Source organism: Pteronotus mesoamericanus, unplaced genomic scaffold (genome assembly GCF_021234165.1).
Source record: "Pteronotus mesoamericanus isolate MK-2021 breed Mesoamerican mustached bat unplaced genomic scaffold, CSHL_Meso_final scaffold_85, whole genome shotgun sequence".
NCBI lineage: Eukaryota > Metazoa > Chordata > Mammalia > Chiroptera > Mormoopidae > Pteronotus > Pteronotus mesoamericanus.
In genome coordinates this window covers 34,304,149-34,322,921 of record NW_026555329.1, presented here as the reverse complement: position 1 = coordinate 34,322,921, position 18,773 = coordinate 34,304,149, and the positions used below count along the sequence as shown (strand labels likewise).

Sequence of the window (18,773 nt, the reverse complement as noted above, 5' to 3'; positions counted from 1 at the left end):
TATCTGGCAAATAATGACAGTTTTACTTCTTCCTTTCCAATTTGGATGTCTTTGTTTTCTTTTCCTGTCTGATTGCTGAAGCTAAGACTTTCAGTAGTACAGTATGGTCAATAAACATGGTGAAAGTGGATGCCCCAGTGTTGTTTCTGATCTAAAGGGAAATGCTTTTGGTGTTCACTGTTGAGTATGATGTTGGCTGTGGGTCTGTCATAAATGGCCTTTATTACATTGAGGTATGTTTCCTCTATTCCCATTTTGCTGAGAGTTCTTTCATAAATGGTTCTAGATTTTCTGAAATGCTTTTGCTGCATCTATTGATACAGTCATGATTTTTATTCTTTATTTTGTTTATGTGGTGTATCAAGTTAGTTGATTTGTAGATATTATAGCAACCGAGTGTCCCAGGAATTAATCCCACTTGATCATGGTGTATAACCTTTTTAATGTATTCCTGCATCCAATTTCCTAGTATTTTGTTGAGGATTTTTACATCTATCTTCATCAGGGATATTGGCCTATGATTTTTTTTCTTTGTGTGTGTTTATCTGATTTTGGAATTATGGTAATGCTGGCCTTGTAAAATGAGATTGAGAGTCTTCCCTCCTCTTGAATTTTTTTGAAAACTTTGAGAAAGATAGGTATTAGTTCTTCTTGAATATTTGGTAAAATTTATCTGTGAAGCCATCTGGTCCAGATTTGTGTGTTGGGAGTGTTTAGATTACTGCTTCAATTTCATTAGTTGTATCAGTCTATTCACATTTTCTGGTTTTTTTCTTGATTCAGTTTTGGTCTCATATATTTCTAGAAAGGGAGTTTGCATTTCTACCAAGCTCCCAGGCAATGGTAAAACCGCTGGTCCTCAAACCATGCTTTGAGAGCCACTGCAGTACAGTATTAATCACAGAAATCTGGGACGGAGCTAAAGCAAATCTGTTCTGAATGAATGCTGAGTCGCTTGTACTATAAGTACATTTTATCTTTAGGATGGGTACTCAAGTGATCATTTAATGTAGTTATCTTTTATTTATTTTCATAGATTGGAGCATATGATCAACAAATATGGGAAAAATCTGTTGAACAAAGAGAAATCAAGGTAATATGTATATTTCATTTCATACATTCTGAAACATAGTTCTGTAAATTATTAACCATATTTTATATAGTATATTCACGTATACTTTTAAGGTATAAATTAATATAATTTCATCCAACTTTTAAATAAAGAAGGTAAACTTTTATGATGGCATAGTTCTGTGTCTTTAGCTTTGATTTCTTTTTTGCTTTTTAGCATATTTCTGTTCTTCTAAAATTTAATGTTTAATAATTATTTTTTGTCAGCTCTTTTCCACTTTCACTTGTCACCTTATACTTCTAGTTTGCATTTCCTCTCTTTTGATGCTGTCATTGCTCTGTACAGTTTATTAAACTGGTAAGTGTTTCAGGACTTTGCCCGCCTGAGTGATCCTGTGCAAATGCTGCTCTTCTTAATTAAGACCTGCTTTTTCGTGCTACTAACAGAATGAGTTGGACGCAAATAGAACTGCTAAAAATTTGGTCACCTTAGAAAGGAATTTAGGAAAACAAAGCTTTAACTAAAATGTTTTTGGTGTAGGCAGTTTCTCCTTGAATATGCAACCACTTATGCTAAGACATTCTCATAGGCTACCTTGCTAGCATGAAAATTATTTTTTAACTAAATGTATTGTTTCTCAGCAATTGCTGCTCCTTGGTAATAAGATTTATTTTTTATTTGCATAGGTAATACTAATCAGTGTGGTCCTGCACGAGCTAAGTTTAATCTGGGCCCAGAGAATGTTACTTGAGTTGCTTGACATTTTCTATTTTGTACAGAAAAGTTTACATTAGATTGAGAACGAATGACTCTTAATTACCTTCAAAGTCTGTCCCCAAAAATCTGTGTTTAGAAAACTTAGTCATCTATAATAAAGAGCAAGGTTCTCTGACATTTCTTAATTTTAATTTTTAAACTATTTGCATGAGGGATTAATACAGTTAACGTTTCAGGATTACCCAATATGTATTGAATATAGGATTAAATAATAGGAACAAAATAATGAAATAGATTATCATTTTGTAGATGAGATACTCAATTACAAATGAGACTAATCCAGTTAAGGGAAGGATGTATAGGTCTCTTTAGGGGAGCTCGGAGTGAAATAGCCCTGCAGAGGTTAGGAAAGATTTCACAAAGGAAGTGACTCATGAGCAAAGTTAGAGAAACATTAAGGAGAATGAATAAATTGTTCCAGATAGAATGAAGACCATATGAAGATATTCATAAAGGAAGGAAGGAACATGACTCCTCAAGAAGCTTGATTGGTAACAGGTTGGATGGAGGAGGGAAATTAGAAATGAAAATGTAAGTCACATCATGAAGGAGCTTGACTGCCTTACCCAAGAATCTAGAAACAATTTGGAAAACAATGCGGGAGACATTGAAAGATTTGAAGGAGGAAGGTTACCTGATTAAATTCATATTTTTACAACTTTTCTGTGTGATGGCAAATGCTAGAATAGGAGCAGATGAAGAATTCTGTTTTAATCCATGTGGTTTATCCATGTGGAAATATCCATGTGGTATGTGTGTGACAGATTTAGGAGTTCTCAGTATTTAAAGTGCATATGCACATTATGTAGATGCATCTATAGGAGTGAGTGGATTTCCATTTAATGATGAAAGAAGAAAACTGAGAATGGAACATTGGGAAACATCAATATTTAATGGGTAGGTAAGGAAGAGGAGATGTAAATGAAGGAGGAAAGAAAAGTAAGAAATTCATCAGACAGTCGTCTGGTGAATTGAAATAGTCTAGAGTTGGAATAACCAAGCAAATAAAAAGCAGCAGAGAGGTCTAGTAAGAAGCGTTAAAATCTCTTATTCTTTCAGACAGTCTTTAACTTGTCAGACAGAGAATATTAAGTATTTTGAGAAGTTGTTACCAGTTGGCACATTTGAATATTTTATGAAATTTAAAAACATCTCAAATATATGTATGTGTGTGTGTATATATATATATAATTTTTTAGTTGTAAGCCACTCATCACAAATTACATCATTAGTTATGTAATTTCATCATTGTTACTTATTTCAAACCCTTGTATTGAGGGCCGACTTTCAATAGATTGCAATGAGGGAGCTGCTCTGCCAGCTCTGAAACCACAGCCCAGGAACAGGTCGTCTACAATGGTTTAGCACCAGATTCCCCAGAGCATGCCCTGCATGATAGGTGAGGGGGCAGCCCCCTTTCTGGCCGCACCCCATTTCTAGGAAAACGGACTCTCTGTACTGGACCCTGGTCCTTGTAATTTTCTCATTTTTAAAAGAACTATTTTAATGCCTAAATAGAGGTTAGGATAAAAAAAGGACTATATTAGTTGTTTTTTGGTACGCTGACAGGATGAATTTAGGGAAGGCTAAAACCTACAACTTGTTTCTGAAATATGTCTGCCTTTAAAGATAATACTTTGTAATAGTAACTGAAGAATTAAAACAGTAATAAAATTTACTCTTGTTATTTTATGTTAAAAGGATCACTGTGTTGACAAGCCTAAAACCATTCTTACTAAACATTCTAGTGGAGGCATATTCTTTATAGCGTAAAATAATTTTGCATTCATTCTAAGAAAGGTGGACAAGTGCACAGCTCGTGTATTAATGTTAACTATTTGATTTAAAAAAAAACAAAAACATTGTACCTGTGGCACAGAGAATACTGTTTCCAATGTACTGAGTTCATCCTTCTATGTTATCAGTTTGCTCATATGTCAAGCAATGAGCAACAACTAAAGAAATAAAAGAAAGCCATGAAATTATATATTTTGGAAATGTTTATCTTTTTAAATTAAAAACCAAAAATTTATATTGCTAAAGTGTTGACTTTTGTTAGTTGCAAATTATTTTTTCTTAAACTTTGAAAAAGTTATAACTGAAAGCTTTTATTTTCTTATCATCTTGACCCAAATTTAAAATTAAATGTGGAATTTCCCATTGGTTTAGTACCTAATACAGTTTTAAAGCTTCAACAAAAAGAACGAGATTGTTTAAAGTCATTCCAGAGGAAAAATGGGATGGGGGGAACTAAACAGGATTTCCAGAAAGTGAAACTGATGGTTACATTCTTCAGTAGAGTCTAAGTGTTATAATAGGTCCAAGTATGGAAGTCTGAGTCATTGAACCAAAGTATTTTCTAAACTTAAACAGCCCTGTTAGGTTTTTTGGCTTGACATTATCTGTATACTTATATATTTTTTTAAATTAAAAACTTCATACTATTTGTGTCATTGCACTTCAGGAATGTACTATAGGAATTTAAATATATATTCAGTAAAAAATATGTTATTTGAATTCTTGGAGATTAATTGTATTTGTACTACTTGATTGTTTCTAGTTTCTAGTTAAACTAGTAACTTTTAAAATCTTTTTTAAAACTGACTTAGTTTTCATTTTTTGTTTGTTCACTTAAACTTTTTAGTTACATTTTCTTTTTATTGAGGTACCAGTGGTTAATAACAGTACATAAGATTCATGTGTACAGGATAATTCGGTATCTGTATATACTATGGCATGCTCACCACCAAAAGTCTATTGTCACCACTTAAAAATTTTGAAGGCCCATAATTGTATTTAGTACTGAAAGCTATGTCTTTTTATATGGATCTAGTTTACTTTAAACCAATTTTCCAACTTAAATATGTACTTAATTAAAATCAGATTTTATGAATGCTCGTATCTTGGTGCTAATATCTTTTATTTTTGTGAACAAGATAATAATAGAAAATTAATCAGTGTAATTTTCTTTTTCTTTTTTTTAAACCCTTGAAATACTCTGATAGGCTACCTTGAAGAGGAAGTTTTATGAAAACTGGTCATTACATTATGACTTTACAATGTAACTCAAAATAAATGCTCTAATGAAAGATAAAATAGAAAATTAACTGCATATAAAAAGGTCAGGTAGAATGAACATGGTGAAAAACAGCATAATGGCCTAAGACAAGATAATATGCTATTCCTCTTATAAGGACCTCAAGTTATTAAAACAATCTTGATAAAAACTTTAGTTATATAACAGTAAATTTAGATTTGTGGTAAAACATTGGCTATAAGGTTATTTTCAAACTATTTTTAAAGAATGTATGAAAAACAAGTAAATTAAATGTTACTGTTCTTAAATGTATTGGCACTAATAAAAGTAAAAATCTCATAATAAATGTCATACCAAATCTAAATAGTACTCTATTAATGAAATTTTATTAAACGTATGTATTATTAGAATTACCTTTCCAATTTGCAAATTATCAGGAATGATTCATAGTCTGTTAGCTGCTTTATCATGACATTAAAATGGGAAATGAAGTTCAGGTGTAGTTGATTCTCATTCACAGTAGTTATTTTCTGTAAAGTCACCATGAACACTAATTAGTGAATACTGACCATTGCCCCTAGGAGAAATACAGAGTTAAGTTCCTTCAGGCCTCTAGCCACAACGCTTTCTTCAACTGATCAGTACATAACCTTGTTTAAGTGTGTTTCTGTTTAAAAACCCCTTATTTAATATGTATTATTGGTTTCATTAACATTGAACTCATGGCCAAAAATACTGTATGTGGGGGGACCCAAAAAAACCTGGAATTTTTTTATAGAAAATTGTGTATTTATTCTTACATGTTTAAATTTCAGTCACCTTCAAAGTACTCTCCATTTCATGCAATACTCCTAGTGAGACTTTTTTCCACTGCTCAAAAACAGTTTTTGAATTTGTCGATTTTGGTGCCTTTCAGTGCTTCTGCCATTTTTTGTTTCACCTCTTCCACATTAGCAAAACGTTTCCCTTTGAGGACTTTCTTAACGTGAGGAAAGAAAAGTCACTCAAGGCGAGATTGGTATGAATAGAGAGGGTGGAGCATGGGGATCATGACATTTTGAGTCAAAAACTGCCAAACACTAAGTGTGGTGTAGGCAGGTGAGCTCATAAATCACCTGTCATGAAATGGACAAACACGTTGAAAGAGTCTTCAGAAAAATTCACTGAAGTTGAATACAGCCTCTCACAATAACACCAGCTGGTACACTGATACACATAGGTTCCTAGACCACTCACCTAGTAGGGACAGCATGTTACTAAAAGGCACCCACCCACCTTACAGAAGACAATTCCGGGTTTTTGGAGTCCCCCCTTGTGACTGTGCCTAAACAGATCTTATCTGACACGTTTTCTCAGAGGCACCACAGCCTTTTTGCGTTTAGAAGCACTAGACAGCACTTGGACACTATGCTAAAGGGCTATTTTAAACAAAAAAATTATCAACAAAAAGCACCCCAAAAATGCAGAATATACATACAGCACTCAATAGACTGTGAAAAGGACACTTAATTACAATATTGAGATCTGAAACAAGAAAGCAGAGCATTGCCCCGTTTGACCTCAGCTGGGAATGTGCACATTGGGTGACCCATTTTTTACTACGGACAGTCTGCACATGTTTGCAAAGGACTGCAAAGGCACAAGTGTTGATTTTGGGATTCAGATAAATTTTAGTGAGTAGGTGAATTTGCAAATGTGGAATCTGTGAATATAAAAACCAACCATGTATAAAATTAACATGGATATATCTTCAACTCTGACCTTTTTTTTCACTTTTGTTTTTGAATCTTTGTATCTCTGGGTTGGTTGTAACTTCAGAGGAACAGACTATTTGCAGGGGTTCAAAGTTTAATTGCATCTTGATTTCAGAGTACATTTTTGGTTTAAACATTTCAGTTAATTCTGAGCTCAAATACTCTCCTCTGCTTTTGATGCAAACATTATGTAATCAAATTTTTACTTTAGGTGGTCATTGTTAGTTACTTGAATTAGGACCAAACAAAGCACTGAACATTACTTGGTGAATTGAATGAATAATCAACAAATCATCTAAGCACTGCCATCTCTTAGCACTTGGCTCCTAAGGAGTTTAGCTTAAACTCTTCCAATTTTTAACATTCTAGACTTAAGTTATAAAGTGTAATTTATTTTCTGTAGTCTTTTTTTTTTTCAGTAATTTTGATATCCACCCTTTTCTGTACACTGATGGCAGAAACTTAATGTTTAGTAATTCCAAGTTTAAACTAATTTAAGTTGTGGTTCCTGCTTTTCCTTCTTCCACCTATTGGGCATGACCTCCAAGTTCTGAGGTAATCAGGTGGCATTTTCGTCTAGTACGCATGTGAACATAGTGGCAAGCCTGAGATATGCATTGTTCTCTGTGGGTCTCAGCTGATACCACACATACATGCTGGCATCTGCTTAGAAGTCTGCATCCCTGTCTGTCTTCAGCTCTGTGGTCCACTGCAGCAGTGCCCTCAGCATCACACCTTGAAAGCCCTTCAGAGCCACTGTCACCCCAGCCAGCCTCAACACTCTCCTATGCAAATCTGGAGCCAACACAGTCTCCTGGGACATCTCAGGCTGTACATCCAAATTGATTGGTAGCAATAATCTTTGTTTAGAATTTTACTTTCAGTAATAAACAGACACCACATGTTAGAAACATCCCTAAATTTTTTTGAAAAGTGATAAACTCTATTACAATACTACACATATGTTCCATTTATAACAAATATATAATGTGTTACATTTTTGTCTAGTGCATTAAATTTATATTGAAGTCTTTAGGTGATTCTTTTCTGCTCTTCTGGATATACACACACACACAATTTTAATACTTTATTAAGGTAAAGACATAACATTATATTAGTTTCAAGTAAACAACATAATGATTTGATATTTGTATATATTGAGAAATGATCACCACAGTAAGTGTAGTTAACATTTGTCCCCGAATATAGTTACAAAAAATTTTTTTCTGTGATGAGTACTTTTAAGATCTACACTCTCACCAATACTACTTTTAATATGTTATAGGGCTTAAGGAATAAACCAAAGAAAACAGCGCATGTGAAACCAGACCTCATAGATGTTGATCTTGTAAGAGGTGAGCCCTGGAAAAATAAATGCTTAATGCAATTAGAAAATGACCTTGAAGAAACAGAATTCAAAATGGGTTAGATATGTATTGGTAGAAATAAAAGTAATTGTGAGCCTGAATGAAGCAGGAATAGTTTTAAAAACAGAATGGAAGCATTTAAATACCATCGACTAGTCATTCCTTCCACAAAATATGATTCCAAGAAATAAGTACAAAGAAAAAGCTGTGTTTACTTAGCAAACCATTAAGACTTGGTTATAAAAATGAAAGTGGTGACTTTTTTTAAAATTTACTTTTTAAATTATAGTTGACATACAATATTATATTAGTTTAAGGTGTTAAAGTGGTAATTTAAAATTCCTAACTGGAATTGACATTTGAATATTGTCATATTTATAAAATATATGGGAGAAATTGTGCTGTTATTTCAGTTAAACATTTTTTTTGAAGTACCTGAGTTAATATGATAGCAAGAAGAATGTTCTTTAAAATGTCTACTACCCAAATGAGACATTTCTCATTCATAGAATAGTACAAAATAAAATTATACATGTTTTGTTTTTCTTCAAATGTTGAAATTTTTTCTCTAAGGAAATTAAAGACTAATAAATGTACTCAGTCATTTCATTTTACTTTTCTCAGGGTCTGCATTTGCTAAGGCAAAACCTGAAAGTCCTTGGACTTCTCTGACTAGAAAAGGAATTGTTCGAGTTGTATTTTTTCCCTTTTTCTTCCGGTGGTGGTTACAAGTAACATCTAAAGTCATCTTTTTCTGGCTTCTTGTCCTTTATCTTCTTCAAGGTACAAAATTAAATGACAGAAATGCATTTTGCTTTTAATTTCAGGATTTTTTTTAGGGTTACCAAGGCTTTTATAAAAATATGTATTACTACTGAATATGAAGATAAATATTCATTGTAATATTTCATTTAATAAGACACTAACAATAACAATGAGAAAACAAAGCAGTTATTTTTCAATATAATTTTGTTAAAATTTGAATCTGTGCATAGCTAGAGCAAAATACAAATTGAGAGAATTTTTAAAAATTAAGAAGTCTCTTCAAAGTGTATTCCCTCCCCCATATAGATTCCACACCAGTCCTTTTATGCAAGTTCATTTTTCCTGCCTTAGCCAGGATTAATTTTTTTCTTTTAACCATTGTGATCTGAGACTGCCCTTATCCTCTACTGAATGAAATTCTGCATTCCATGAACTGTTGTAAGTGCTTTTCACAGATTGTTGTTTAATTCTTAACAGCAACTCAGTGAAATATAGGTAGTATTATTATGCCTAGCTTATTATAGACAGGGGACTCTGAAGAACCTTATGGCCTAAAGTCACACAATCACCAAATGTGGTAGAGCCCAGGTTCAAGTTTAAACCATCTGACTCAAAACCTTATGCTTAACAACTCTGTTACACTGCTTCCTATCACAGCAGCATTCTAGTATATAGTCATAACGGTATACAGTGCATAATATACAACATTGTAAGACATTTGGAGTCTTCAAGAGAAAACCGCTCATATTCCATCACTGTAACAAAGCAATGATTTTAATTTGGTTGGTACTCTCAGTCTTTTTAATGTCTTATTTAAAAACATGATTTTAATCCTGAATGATTATTTAAACATGGTTTATTAAAAACCCTACGTAAAAGATAATTTCTTTTAAGTAAATGAAAATATAATTTAAAACTACAGATTTTTATTTAGGTAAAGTTGTTTCCTTTAAGCCAGGGTACATCTTATATACATAAAAGGGAGTGGACTATGAATATTTTGTGATTGTTGTTAATAGAATGTGTGTGTGTGTTTCTGATTAAAGAAACAACACATGTTCACTGCAGAAAATTTGGAAAATGTAGGGAAAAAATGAAGGAAAAAACAATCTGTAATCTTTTAGTTTACTTTGTAACATTTTTTATATAGTTGAGATTATTCTTTGTAAACAATTGTACTTTTTTTACCTTGTATCATACCAACTATCAGAGTCTTTATAAATATAATTTTAAATTATTGGAAAGTACCCTATCCTATGTCAGTATTGGACATTTAAGCTTTTGCTGTCTTTTGCTGTTATAATTAATGCTGAAATTAACATATAGTTTGTGTAGTATTTTTAACATTTTGAATTATTTTCTTATGATAAATTCCTAGAATATCTGCAATTAAGTATAACATTACCAAGGATTTTCATGTCATTTATAACTGCTTTTAAGAACTTGACCATTTTTGTTGCTAAATAATACCATTACATTATATGATAGTTCTTCTAAATGTATTTTTATCAAGTTACTTTCTTGTGTTTCCTTTGCTCCCAAAAAGATTTAAGAGACCTAAGTATAATTATCTCCTAGTGCTTTCTAGCTTACCAAAAGGAAAAAAACTTTATTCTAAAGCAGTCAGAAAGTACAGTTACTTATTAGAGTAATAATCAGTATCATTGATTATAACAACTGTGCATTGTCTAATTGTCACTTTCTAGTTTCCTTCCTGTGTAACTAGAAGTTATTAAAATACTGTGTCTGAAATTTACTCACTGGCTTTCCTAAGTTAAATAGGGAACATAGGGTAGATCAGGCATGAAAAGATGTTTGCCAGTTTAGAACTGAAGTTTAACATTGTGTGTTCACAAGTTGAACACTGAACATTCTCCTAGTAAAACTTAAAGAAGTGACTTAATTGCTTCAAGTTACACAGCCAGTGACAAAGTGCTGCTATGACCCTAATGACCTTTAGCAGTCTGCTAGTACATTTAGAAACTCCTGTGCCTCCATTTCTATGTATATTAAAGTAGGGTGCAGTACTCTGAGTTACACCTTCATTCTCTATTTAACCCTTATCTTCCAAAAGGTAGAATCATGTGCAGTTAGATTTGGTTTTATAAAACTCCCTATAGGTGTTTTTTTTTTTTTTACTTCAATTGCCTTTTAAGTATCTCAACTTTGTGTTCTCAGCTCCGTTCCTACTTTTTGCTTATATCATTTCTTTCCAGACTACTGCCAAAAGCGGTTATATCTTCTACCTTCTTCTGTCCATTTACCTTTTAAATTGCAAATCCAAACCAGCCACTTAAGGTCTAAATCGTTCCCTAGTTATCATTAACCTCAAGCCATAAGGCAAGTTTTTCAGTCAGTCCCTTGTGTCTCTCCCCAACTTTAACCAGACTAAATTACCTCTTTGTTGCTGTTTCTTAAACATTTTGTGCTTTCTTTATATATACTTTTGGACATGCAAATCTTCTTTGCCTGGGTAGCCTTCTTCCCTTTCATTTACCTAGTTAACTCCTATTTCTGCTCTCAAAGTTAGATTAGGCATCAGACATCACCTTCTTTCAGAATACTTTTTATAACCTCCCAATTTAGTTACATGTTTCTCCTATGTGAGAGTGGACTCAAAAATACCAGGATTATCTTCTGGAGGGGGAGGCTGCTTGTAGTACAGGCTTCCCCCTGCTAGGTGAGTGTTCTAGGAATGCACCTGTGTCAGGGTACCAGCTGGTGTTGTTATGAGAGGCTGTGAATTCTTTTTGAAGACTCTTTCAGTGTGTTTGCCCATTTCATGATGGGTGATTTATGAGTGCACCTGCCCACACCGTGCTGAGTGTTTAGCAGTTTTTGGCCTAAAACATCATGAACCCCATGCACCGCTTTCCCTATTCACCCAATCTTGCCCTTAGTGACTTTTTTTTGTTTCTCCCGGTCCTCAGAGGGAAATTATTTTGGTGAAAGAGATAAAACAAAAAATGGTAGAAGAACTAAAAGGCATCAGAATTGACAAGTTCTTGCCCTGGCTGGTGTGGCTTAGTGAACTGAGTGCCAGCCTGTGAACCAAAGGGTTGCATGTTCATTCCCAGTCGGGGCACATGCCTGGGTTGTGGGCCAGGTCCCCAGTAGGGGGTGTGAGAGAGGCCACCACACACTGATGTTTATCTCTAGCTCTTTCTCCCTGCCCCTCCCTAAATACATACATATGTACTTATATACATACATACATAAAATCTTTTTAAAAATTGGCAAATTCAAAAACAGCTTTTGAGCAGTGGAAAAAAACTCAATAGATTTGTTGCATCAAATAGAGAGTACTTCGAAGGTGACTGAAATTTGAACATGAAAGAATAAATACACAATTTTTTATAATTTTTTTTCTTTTTTGTCTCCCTTTGTATATTGCAGCATTTACCATAGGTATCCTATATGTCTACTTGGGCTCCCATAACAAAATACCACCAACTGGGTGGCTTAAACAACAGAAATTTATTTTCTCACAGTCCGGAGGCTGGTGTCCAAGATTAGGTACCATCTGGGTTGGGGTCTGGTGAGAACTCTATTCCTGACTTGTACATGGCTGTCTTTTCCCTGCATCCTCACAGGGCCTTTCTTCTGTGTGTGAATGGAGAGAGATCTATAGTATCTCTTCCTCCTACGAGGACATCAGTCCTATTGGATTAAGGCCCCACCCTTATGACTTAATTCAACCTTTTATTACATCCTTATGGGGCCTGTCTGTAAATATAGTCACATTGGGGCTTGCAGCTTCAACATATGAATTATGAGGGTGGGTACACAATTCAGTACATTATAGGTATTCTGATTTTTCTTTATACGCCCACCTTTTTTCCTCTAAACTGAAGAGGGGCAGGGAACATAGACTATGTTTTACTTGTCTTTCTACTCCTAATGCCTAACACCAGCCACTAAATCCTAAAGATCAATAGATCTAAAAATGGAACTTCAGAAATTTTATATTCCTGATGATTGTAGAGTTCTGCTTGGCCAGTATGTGAAACCCTGCCTTGGAACTACTTGTGCCCAGTAAAGAACATTTTGTCTTAGTTCATCTTTTGGAGAAATCTCTAGAAGTGCTGTTTAGCAGAAAATCTTTAACACCACTGTCTAGTTCAGAGAACTTCATTAAATGATCAAACAGGATAACAGAGAAGTGAATGTTTTCTTCTTATATCTTCATAACCCTTTACTCAAGGAGCAACAAAAGGGAGGAGGTGATGCCAGGACCACCTGCTCTGGAACTGAGGCCATGGAAGGGACATAGCTACTTTGAGAGACATAGCTAAAAGGAAGAAGGAAAAGAGAGAGGAATAAAGCAACTTCCTTCTCCCCTTTTCTAATGTTTTCCATTGGCAAAATTTCACAGAGTATAACAACCTTAGTTGAGACAGAAAATGTAGTTTTTAGGTTCCCAGCCCTAGAATTACAGAAAGTGGTGGTCATAGGGCTGAAAGATAAATAACCAGCAAGAAGTATATCAAATCCGAAGTTCTTTATGTTCTTCTTTGTGCCTAAAATTCTGAACCTCTTAAGTAACATTTGCATCCTCCTCCTTTTGGAAGATAGTTAAGTTAATAATAGCTAATAGTACTATTTATCAATGTTAAGGACTCATTTACTATATGTAAGGAACTTTTCAAAGTGTTCTACATGTATGTGTTAGTCCACTTGAAACCTATGTAGCTATATACTATTTTTGTACAAAGGAATAAACCAAGGCTCAACAAAGTTAAGGAAGTGGATAAAGGTCACATTACATACAGTTCATAATAAAAACAACAAAAATCTATATATTTTTCCATATCCCAGACTCTATTATAAAACTACTAGAGAAATTGAGTTAAATTCCAGGGTAATTCATAAAGATGGTTGGCATTTTTAAAAATTTGTCTTTTTTTTCTTTCTAAAGAACCTTATTACTCAGGAGAACATAGGCTGAAATTTGTTTTATGATACTTCTTAAACATCTTGGAAGATAAAGTGGTGTTTTATCTAGATCTTGGTATGCTAGACCAGGATTCTTCAGTGGCAGGTGGCAGAAACCAAATGCCAGCTAGCTTTTACAAAAAGTTTTCTGTTGTTTTTACTGTTTATCATAAAAGCTTTCCAAAAAATTCCAGGAAACTAGATAGACTTGTGCCATAAACAGAGTGGCCATATGTTCCAGTTTGCCTGGGACTATGTAACTATCCAAGTTTACTTCTGTTGTCCTCTTGCTTTTATTAACAGCTTTCATCTCTCTCTCAAAAGAGTCCTGATTTAAATGATATAGCTACCCATATGCCCATCTCTTTGATTAAATAATTATTAACCTTTTGGCATATTTACTTAATCTATTTTGTTAAAGTAAATTACGTAAAATCATGACATTTTACCCCTGAATGCATCAGTATGAACCTCTTCAAAATCTTAAACACATTCCAGTGACCACATCTATCAAAATGAACAGAATTCTCCTAATACTTGCCCTGGCCAGGTAGCTCAGTTAGTTGGAGTGCCAAACCCACAAAGGTTTTGAGTTTGATTCCTGGTCAGAGCACATATGGGAGGCAACCAATCTCTCTCTCTCTCTCTCTCTCCCTCTCCCCCTCCCTCCCCCTCTCCCCCTCCCTCCCCCTCTCCCCACTTTCCCCTGCTTTCTCTCTCTCTCCCCCCCTTCCTCTCTCTCTAAAGTCAATAAACATACCTTCAGATGAGGTTTAGAAAAATTATTTTTTAAAAAGAAAAATCTAATACTCAAATTCTTCAGTTGTCCCAAAAACAAATTAGGTACTCCTAGGCCCTTGATTCAAGCATCGCTGAATTTAGAGGCTTAGATGATGTCTTAACTTTTTATGCTGTTTACGCTTCTTTTCTTATGCTGGTCTCATTCTTAGGGAGGCTTTTTTTTTCCCCCCCCTGTTTCTGTTCTGCTTGTTTGCTTAGTTTGTTTTTTTCTTTCTTCTTTCTTTCCTTCTTTCTTTCCTTCTTTCTTTCCTTCTTTCTTTCCTTCTTTCTTTCTTTCTTTCTTTCTTTCTTTCTTTCTTTCTTTCTTTCTTTCTTTCTTTCTTTCTTTCTTTCCTTCTTTCTTTCTTTCTTCCTTTCTTCCTTTCTTCCTTTCTTCCTTTCTTTCTTTCTTTTGTCTCTGCCTCCCCCACACCACTTTCCCTTGCCCCCTCCCTCCTTCCCTCCCTCAGCTCTTCCCCTTTGGTTTTGTCCATGAGTTCTTGCTATATGTTCCTTGACTTTCCCCTTCCCTTCCCTTTCCCTGCCCGCCCCTCCCTCCTTCCCTCTTTTCTCTGTTGATTTCTTTTCCTTTCAGTGTTGCTGGTCATATTTTCCTTGCATCTTTGTATTTTTGGTTAGGTTCTGCTTATAGGTGAGATCATATGGTATTTGTCTTTCGCCCCCTGGCTTATTTCGCTTAGCATAATGCTCTTCAGTAGGGAGGCTCTTTTTGAAGGATGGCTGAGGTGACCCTGGCAATTTCTTATATTTATAGTCCTTAGTGTTTGACCTAGGAGAAAGGCCTTCAAATACCTTTGTTTCTCACTGTAAAAGATTCTGACTGGTCCTGCTTAGGTCACATGTCCATCTTTTTATTAATTACTGTTTCCAGAGTTAAAACTGTGGCAAACCTAGATTACAGGTCTATCCCTGAGATGGGAGAGATAAGACCATTTGATTGACAGATAAAGGAAGCAGATTCCCAAAAGATAAAGTTTTTGTCTATGAAGTTTAAGTGATGCTGAGCTGGCAAGAACAAGATTTCTTCATGTGTCAATGGTTAGCATTAATGGGTGTTTAGTGATTTCCCTGAGAAATATGCCCAAGTAAATTTGTGCTGTTAATTCTGAGTAGATAGATCTCTACTGAAAAGAAGCTTTTTATAACCTTATTATGTATTTATCGTAGAAGTCCATGTTTGTTAATCAAAGGAAAAAGTGCACTTGAGATTAATGTGGTTCTGTTGACTGTCTGGGATCTTACCAGGAATGACCTTAGATTCATATGCATTTAGTTTTCATTGTAGTGGTAAGGTGTGTACTTGAGAGACTATGTTCATTGTTCTCTTGATCCAAGAGTTTATAACTGAACAACAAGTATGGTTAGCCAGTCTGAAAGAGCTTGTCTGGAGAAACATTTAAACTCACTCAAATTTAGAAAAATAATCTGGCAAGAAGCAATATTAAAGCAATTTAAGTTTGGAAAAAGTGACTATCAGATCTATAATGTATTTTCTTTCCTTTTTTGTAGTTGCTGCAATAGTATTGTTCTGTTCAGCTTCTAGCCCACATAACATACCTCTGACAGAAGTGATTGGGCCGATATGGCTGATGCTGCTCCTGGGAACTGTGCACTGCCAGATTGTTTCAACAAGAACACCCAAGCCTCCTCTAAGTACAGGGGGTAAAAGAAGAAGGTACTGAATAAACCTTTTTGTAGATTTCTATGATTTGAATCTAGAATTGTTCTTGATTTGAATAAAATGTTACCTTGTGAAGTTACTCTTTCCCATAAAGCAGTGACCTTCAGAATCAGATACCAAATAGGATTTTGTTTCTGTATTTGCTTCAGGGTCATTTTGAAACCACATACCTGTTTTTGTTTTTATTTTCTTTCTTGTAGCTAATTGCTAGGCACCTAAACCAATGTAGGGAATATATTGGGATAGTCAAAAAGTCATTTTTCTGTAAGATAGCTTAGTAGAACTTAGTTTGCCTTTAACTTCATTTGAAATAATTTTGTTACTTTGTATTGTAGTTGCTGCCATATCAGTGTGCATTTAAAAAAAAATCGAAATTGGTGAATTTTTGTGTAGCCATTTTAACATTGAAGATGGAACAAAATATGCAACATTTTTTTAAATATTATGCTTTATTATTTCAAGAACGATAAAAATGCAATTAAAAGCAAAAAAAGATTTGTGCAGTGTATGGAAAAGGTGATGTGACTGATAGAATGTGTCAAAAGTGGTTTGTGAAGTTTCATGCTAGAGATTTCTCACACCACAATGCTTTACCTTGGGATGGAGCAGTTGAAGTTGATAGTGATCAAATTGAAACATAATTGAGAACAATCAATGTTATACCACACTAGAAATAGCTGACATATTCAAAATATCCAAATCAGTAAAGTTATTGGTGAAAATGAAAAATGTGTCTAATTTTACAGAAAAAACTAAATGGGCATTTTGGCCAACCCAATATGTTAGTTGGAGTTACTAATGCCCACTATTTAAAAAACTTTATACTTATATGATGACTTGGCAAAAACAAGAGCCAAGAAAAAATTTTATCTAAATTCTATTTATTAAATGCTATTTGAAGGTGTTTAACATTGTACCCAGATTAAGTAAACGTACCAAGTCTCACTGGCCACTCAGTACAATGGAATTGTTTTAAAGGTCTTTTAGAGCAATTCCTCTTTTATTTTTATCTTTTTTAAAAATCCTCACATGAGGGTATGTTTATTGATTTTAGAGAGGGAGGAAGGGAGGAGAGAAATATTAATGTGAGAGAGAAGCATTGATTGGTTGCCTCCCTTATGCACCCAAACTGGGGATTGAACTGGCAATCTAGGTATGTTCCCTGACTGAAATTGAATCTGCAACCTTTTTGGTGTATGGGACGATCCCCAACCAAATTAACCACCTGGTCAGGGCTGGAACAGTTCCTCTTTGGAATATTGTTACTAAGAAATTGTGACATTTGCAGTTTGCGGATGTTGAAATGTAAACCCTTTTTATTTTGAAAATAAAAATAGATCAGTTTAACATTGCTGATCAGTTAGATTATAATCCTCTTTGATTTAATTTTTTTTTCTTTATTTATCTGCAGGTTAGTGACATTCGAATAGGGAAGAAATGCTTTTGAAAATACCTGTTTAATGCAATCCTTACTACCTAATATCCACTGACCATCAGTATAAGCAACGGATAATACCTTAACTTTTACAGAAAGTGGTCTTGAATATGTACTTTATATTTGGGTTAACTTTTATCTAGTAAATCTGAACTTCATTATGTATTAAAGTTCCTATGTCTATGTTTGCCAAAATTTTAAACATACTACCACAAAAGTGGTTGTTAAAATTTTAAAACTACCTTCCATTCTTTATCTCTTCTGATAAAGGAAATTAAGAAAAGCAGCCCATTTGGAAGTACATAGGGAAGGAGATGGTTCTAGTACCACAGATAATTCACAGGAGGGAGCAGTTCAGAGCTACGGTACAAGCACCTCATACAGCGTTGGCGCAGTCTTCAGAGATCTCTGGCACGCTGCTTTCTTTTTATCAGGGTTTGTATTTATTCAAGGCTTCATATGACATAGAGATGCACTATCCCTTTTCTGGCACTTCTGTCTCAGATAATAAGTATTAATGACTTTACATATGACAGCCCTATTATGGATTTTGTTTTGATAAATTATATTACTGTATACTACAGAAAAATAAAGGATATGTATAAATATATTTATATGAGAATATATACCATCAAAATACATTTAGTTGGGTTTCTTGATTTTGGTTTCTTTTGTGATTTCTCAAGTCCTATTTTACTTCTTTTTAATTGGTTATTTTTATAGCAGTACAGATCAAATTGGCTTTACCAATATGTCACAAGAGCCATATGATCTTTTAATTTAATTCCTGTCTCAATTATCTAAAATTATCTAATATAAAACGTAGGTATTTTTACTTAAAAGAATAAAATATACTATTGGATGAAATTCTGTTGTTACATACTGGGCTTTTTGTATAATTTGTACCACAATAAATATTTCAAATACCAAGTAAGGAAGTGTAATGATAGGAAACTTCAAAAGTAAATTAAACCTAACTCAATCTTATATAATTATTTTGACTAGTTAATTTAAAACTCAAGGGTTATATTACTAGTGTACATATACATATAATAAATTTGGAAAAATTAGCAAGCTATTATCAAAATACTGAGTATAACTGATAACAGTTGCTAAATTTATGAATCAAGGAAAGGGATACTGCAAATG

The 18,773-nt window shown here is 34.0% G+C and overlaps 1 protein-coding gene across 3 annotated transcripts in view; it reads left to right on the top strand.

The window, feature by feature from the left end:
• Positions 1-18,773, top strand: part of PHTF2 (putative homeodomain transcription factor 2) — a 123,630-nt gene that overhangs the window by 67,113 nt on the left and 37,744 nt on the right. For all 3 annotated transcript variants that reach the window (XM_054564136.1, XM_054564135.1, XM_054564137.1), the window contains exons 3-7: positions 1,037-1,093; positions 7,926-7,995; positions 8,632-8,790; positions 16,018-16,183; positions 17,895-18,059. In XM_054564136.1, the coding sequence (XP_054420111.1) occupies positions 1,037-1,093; positions 7,926-7,995; positions 8,632-8,790; positions 16,018-16,183; positions 17,895-18,059 (617 nt within the window). The remainder of the gene's footprint in view (positions 1-1,036; positions 1,094-7,925; positions 7,996-8,631; positions 8,791-16,017; positions 16,184-17,894; positions 18,060-18,773) is intronic.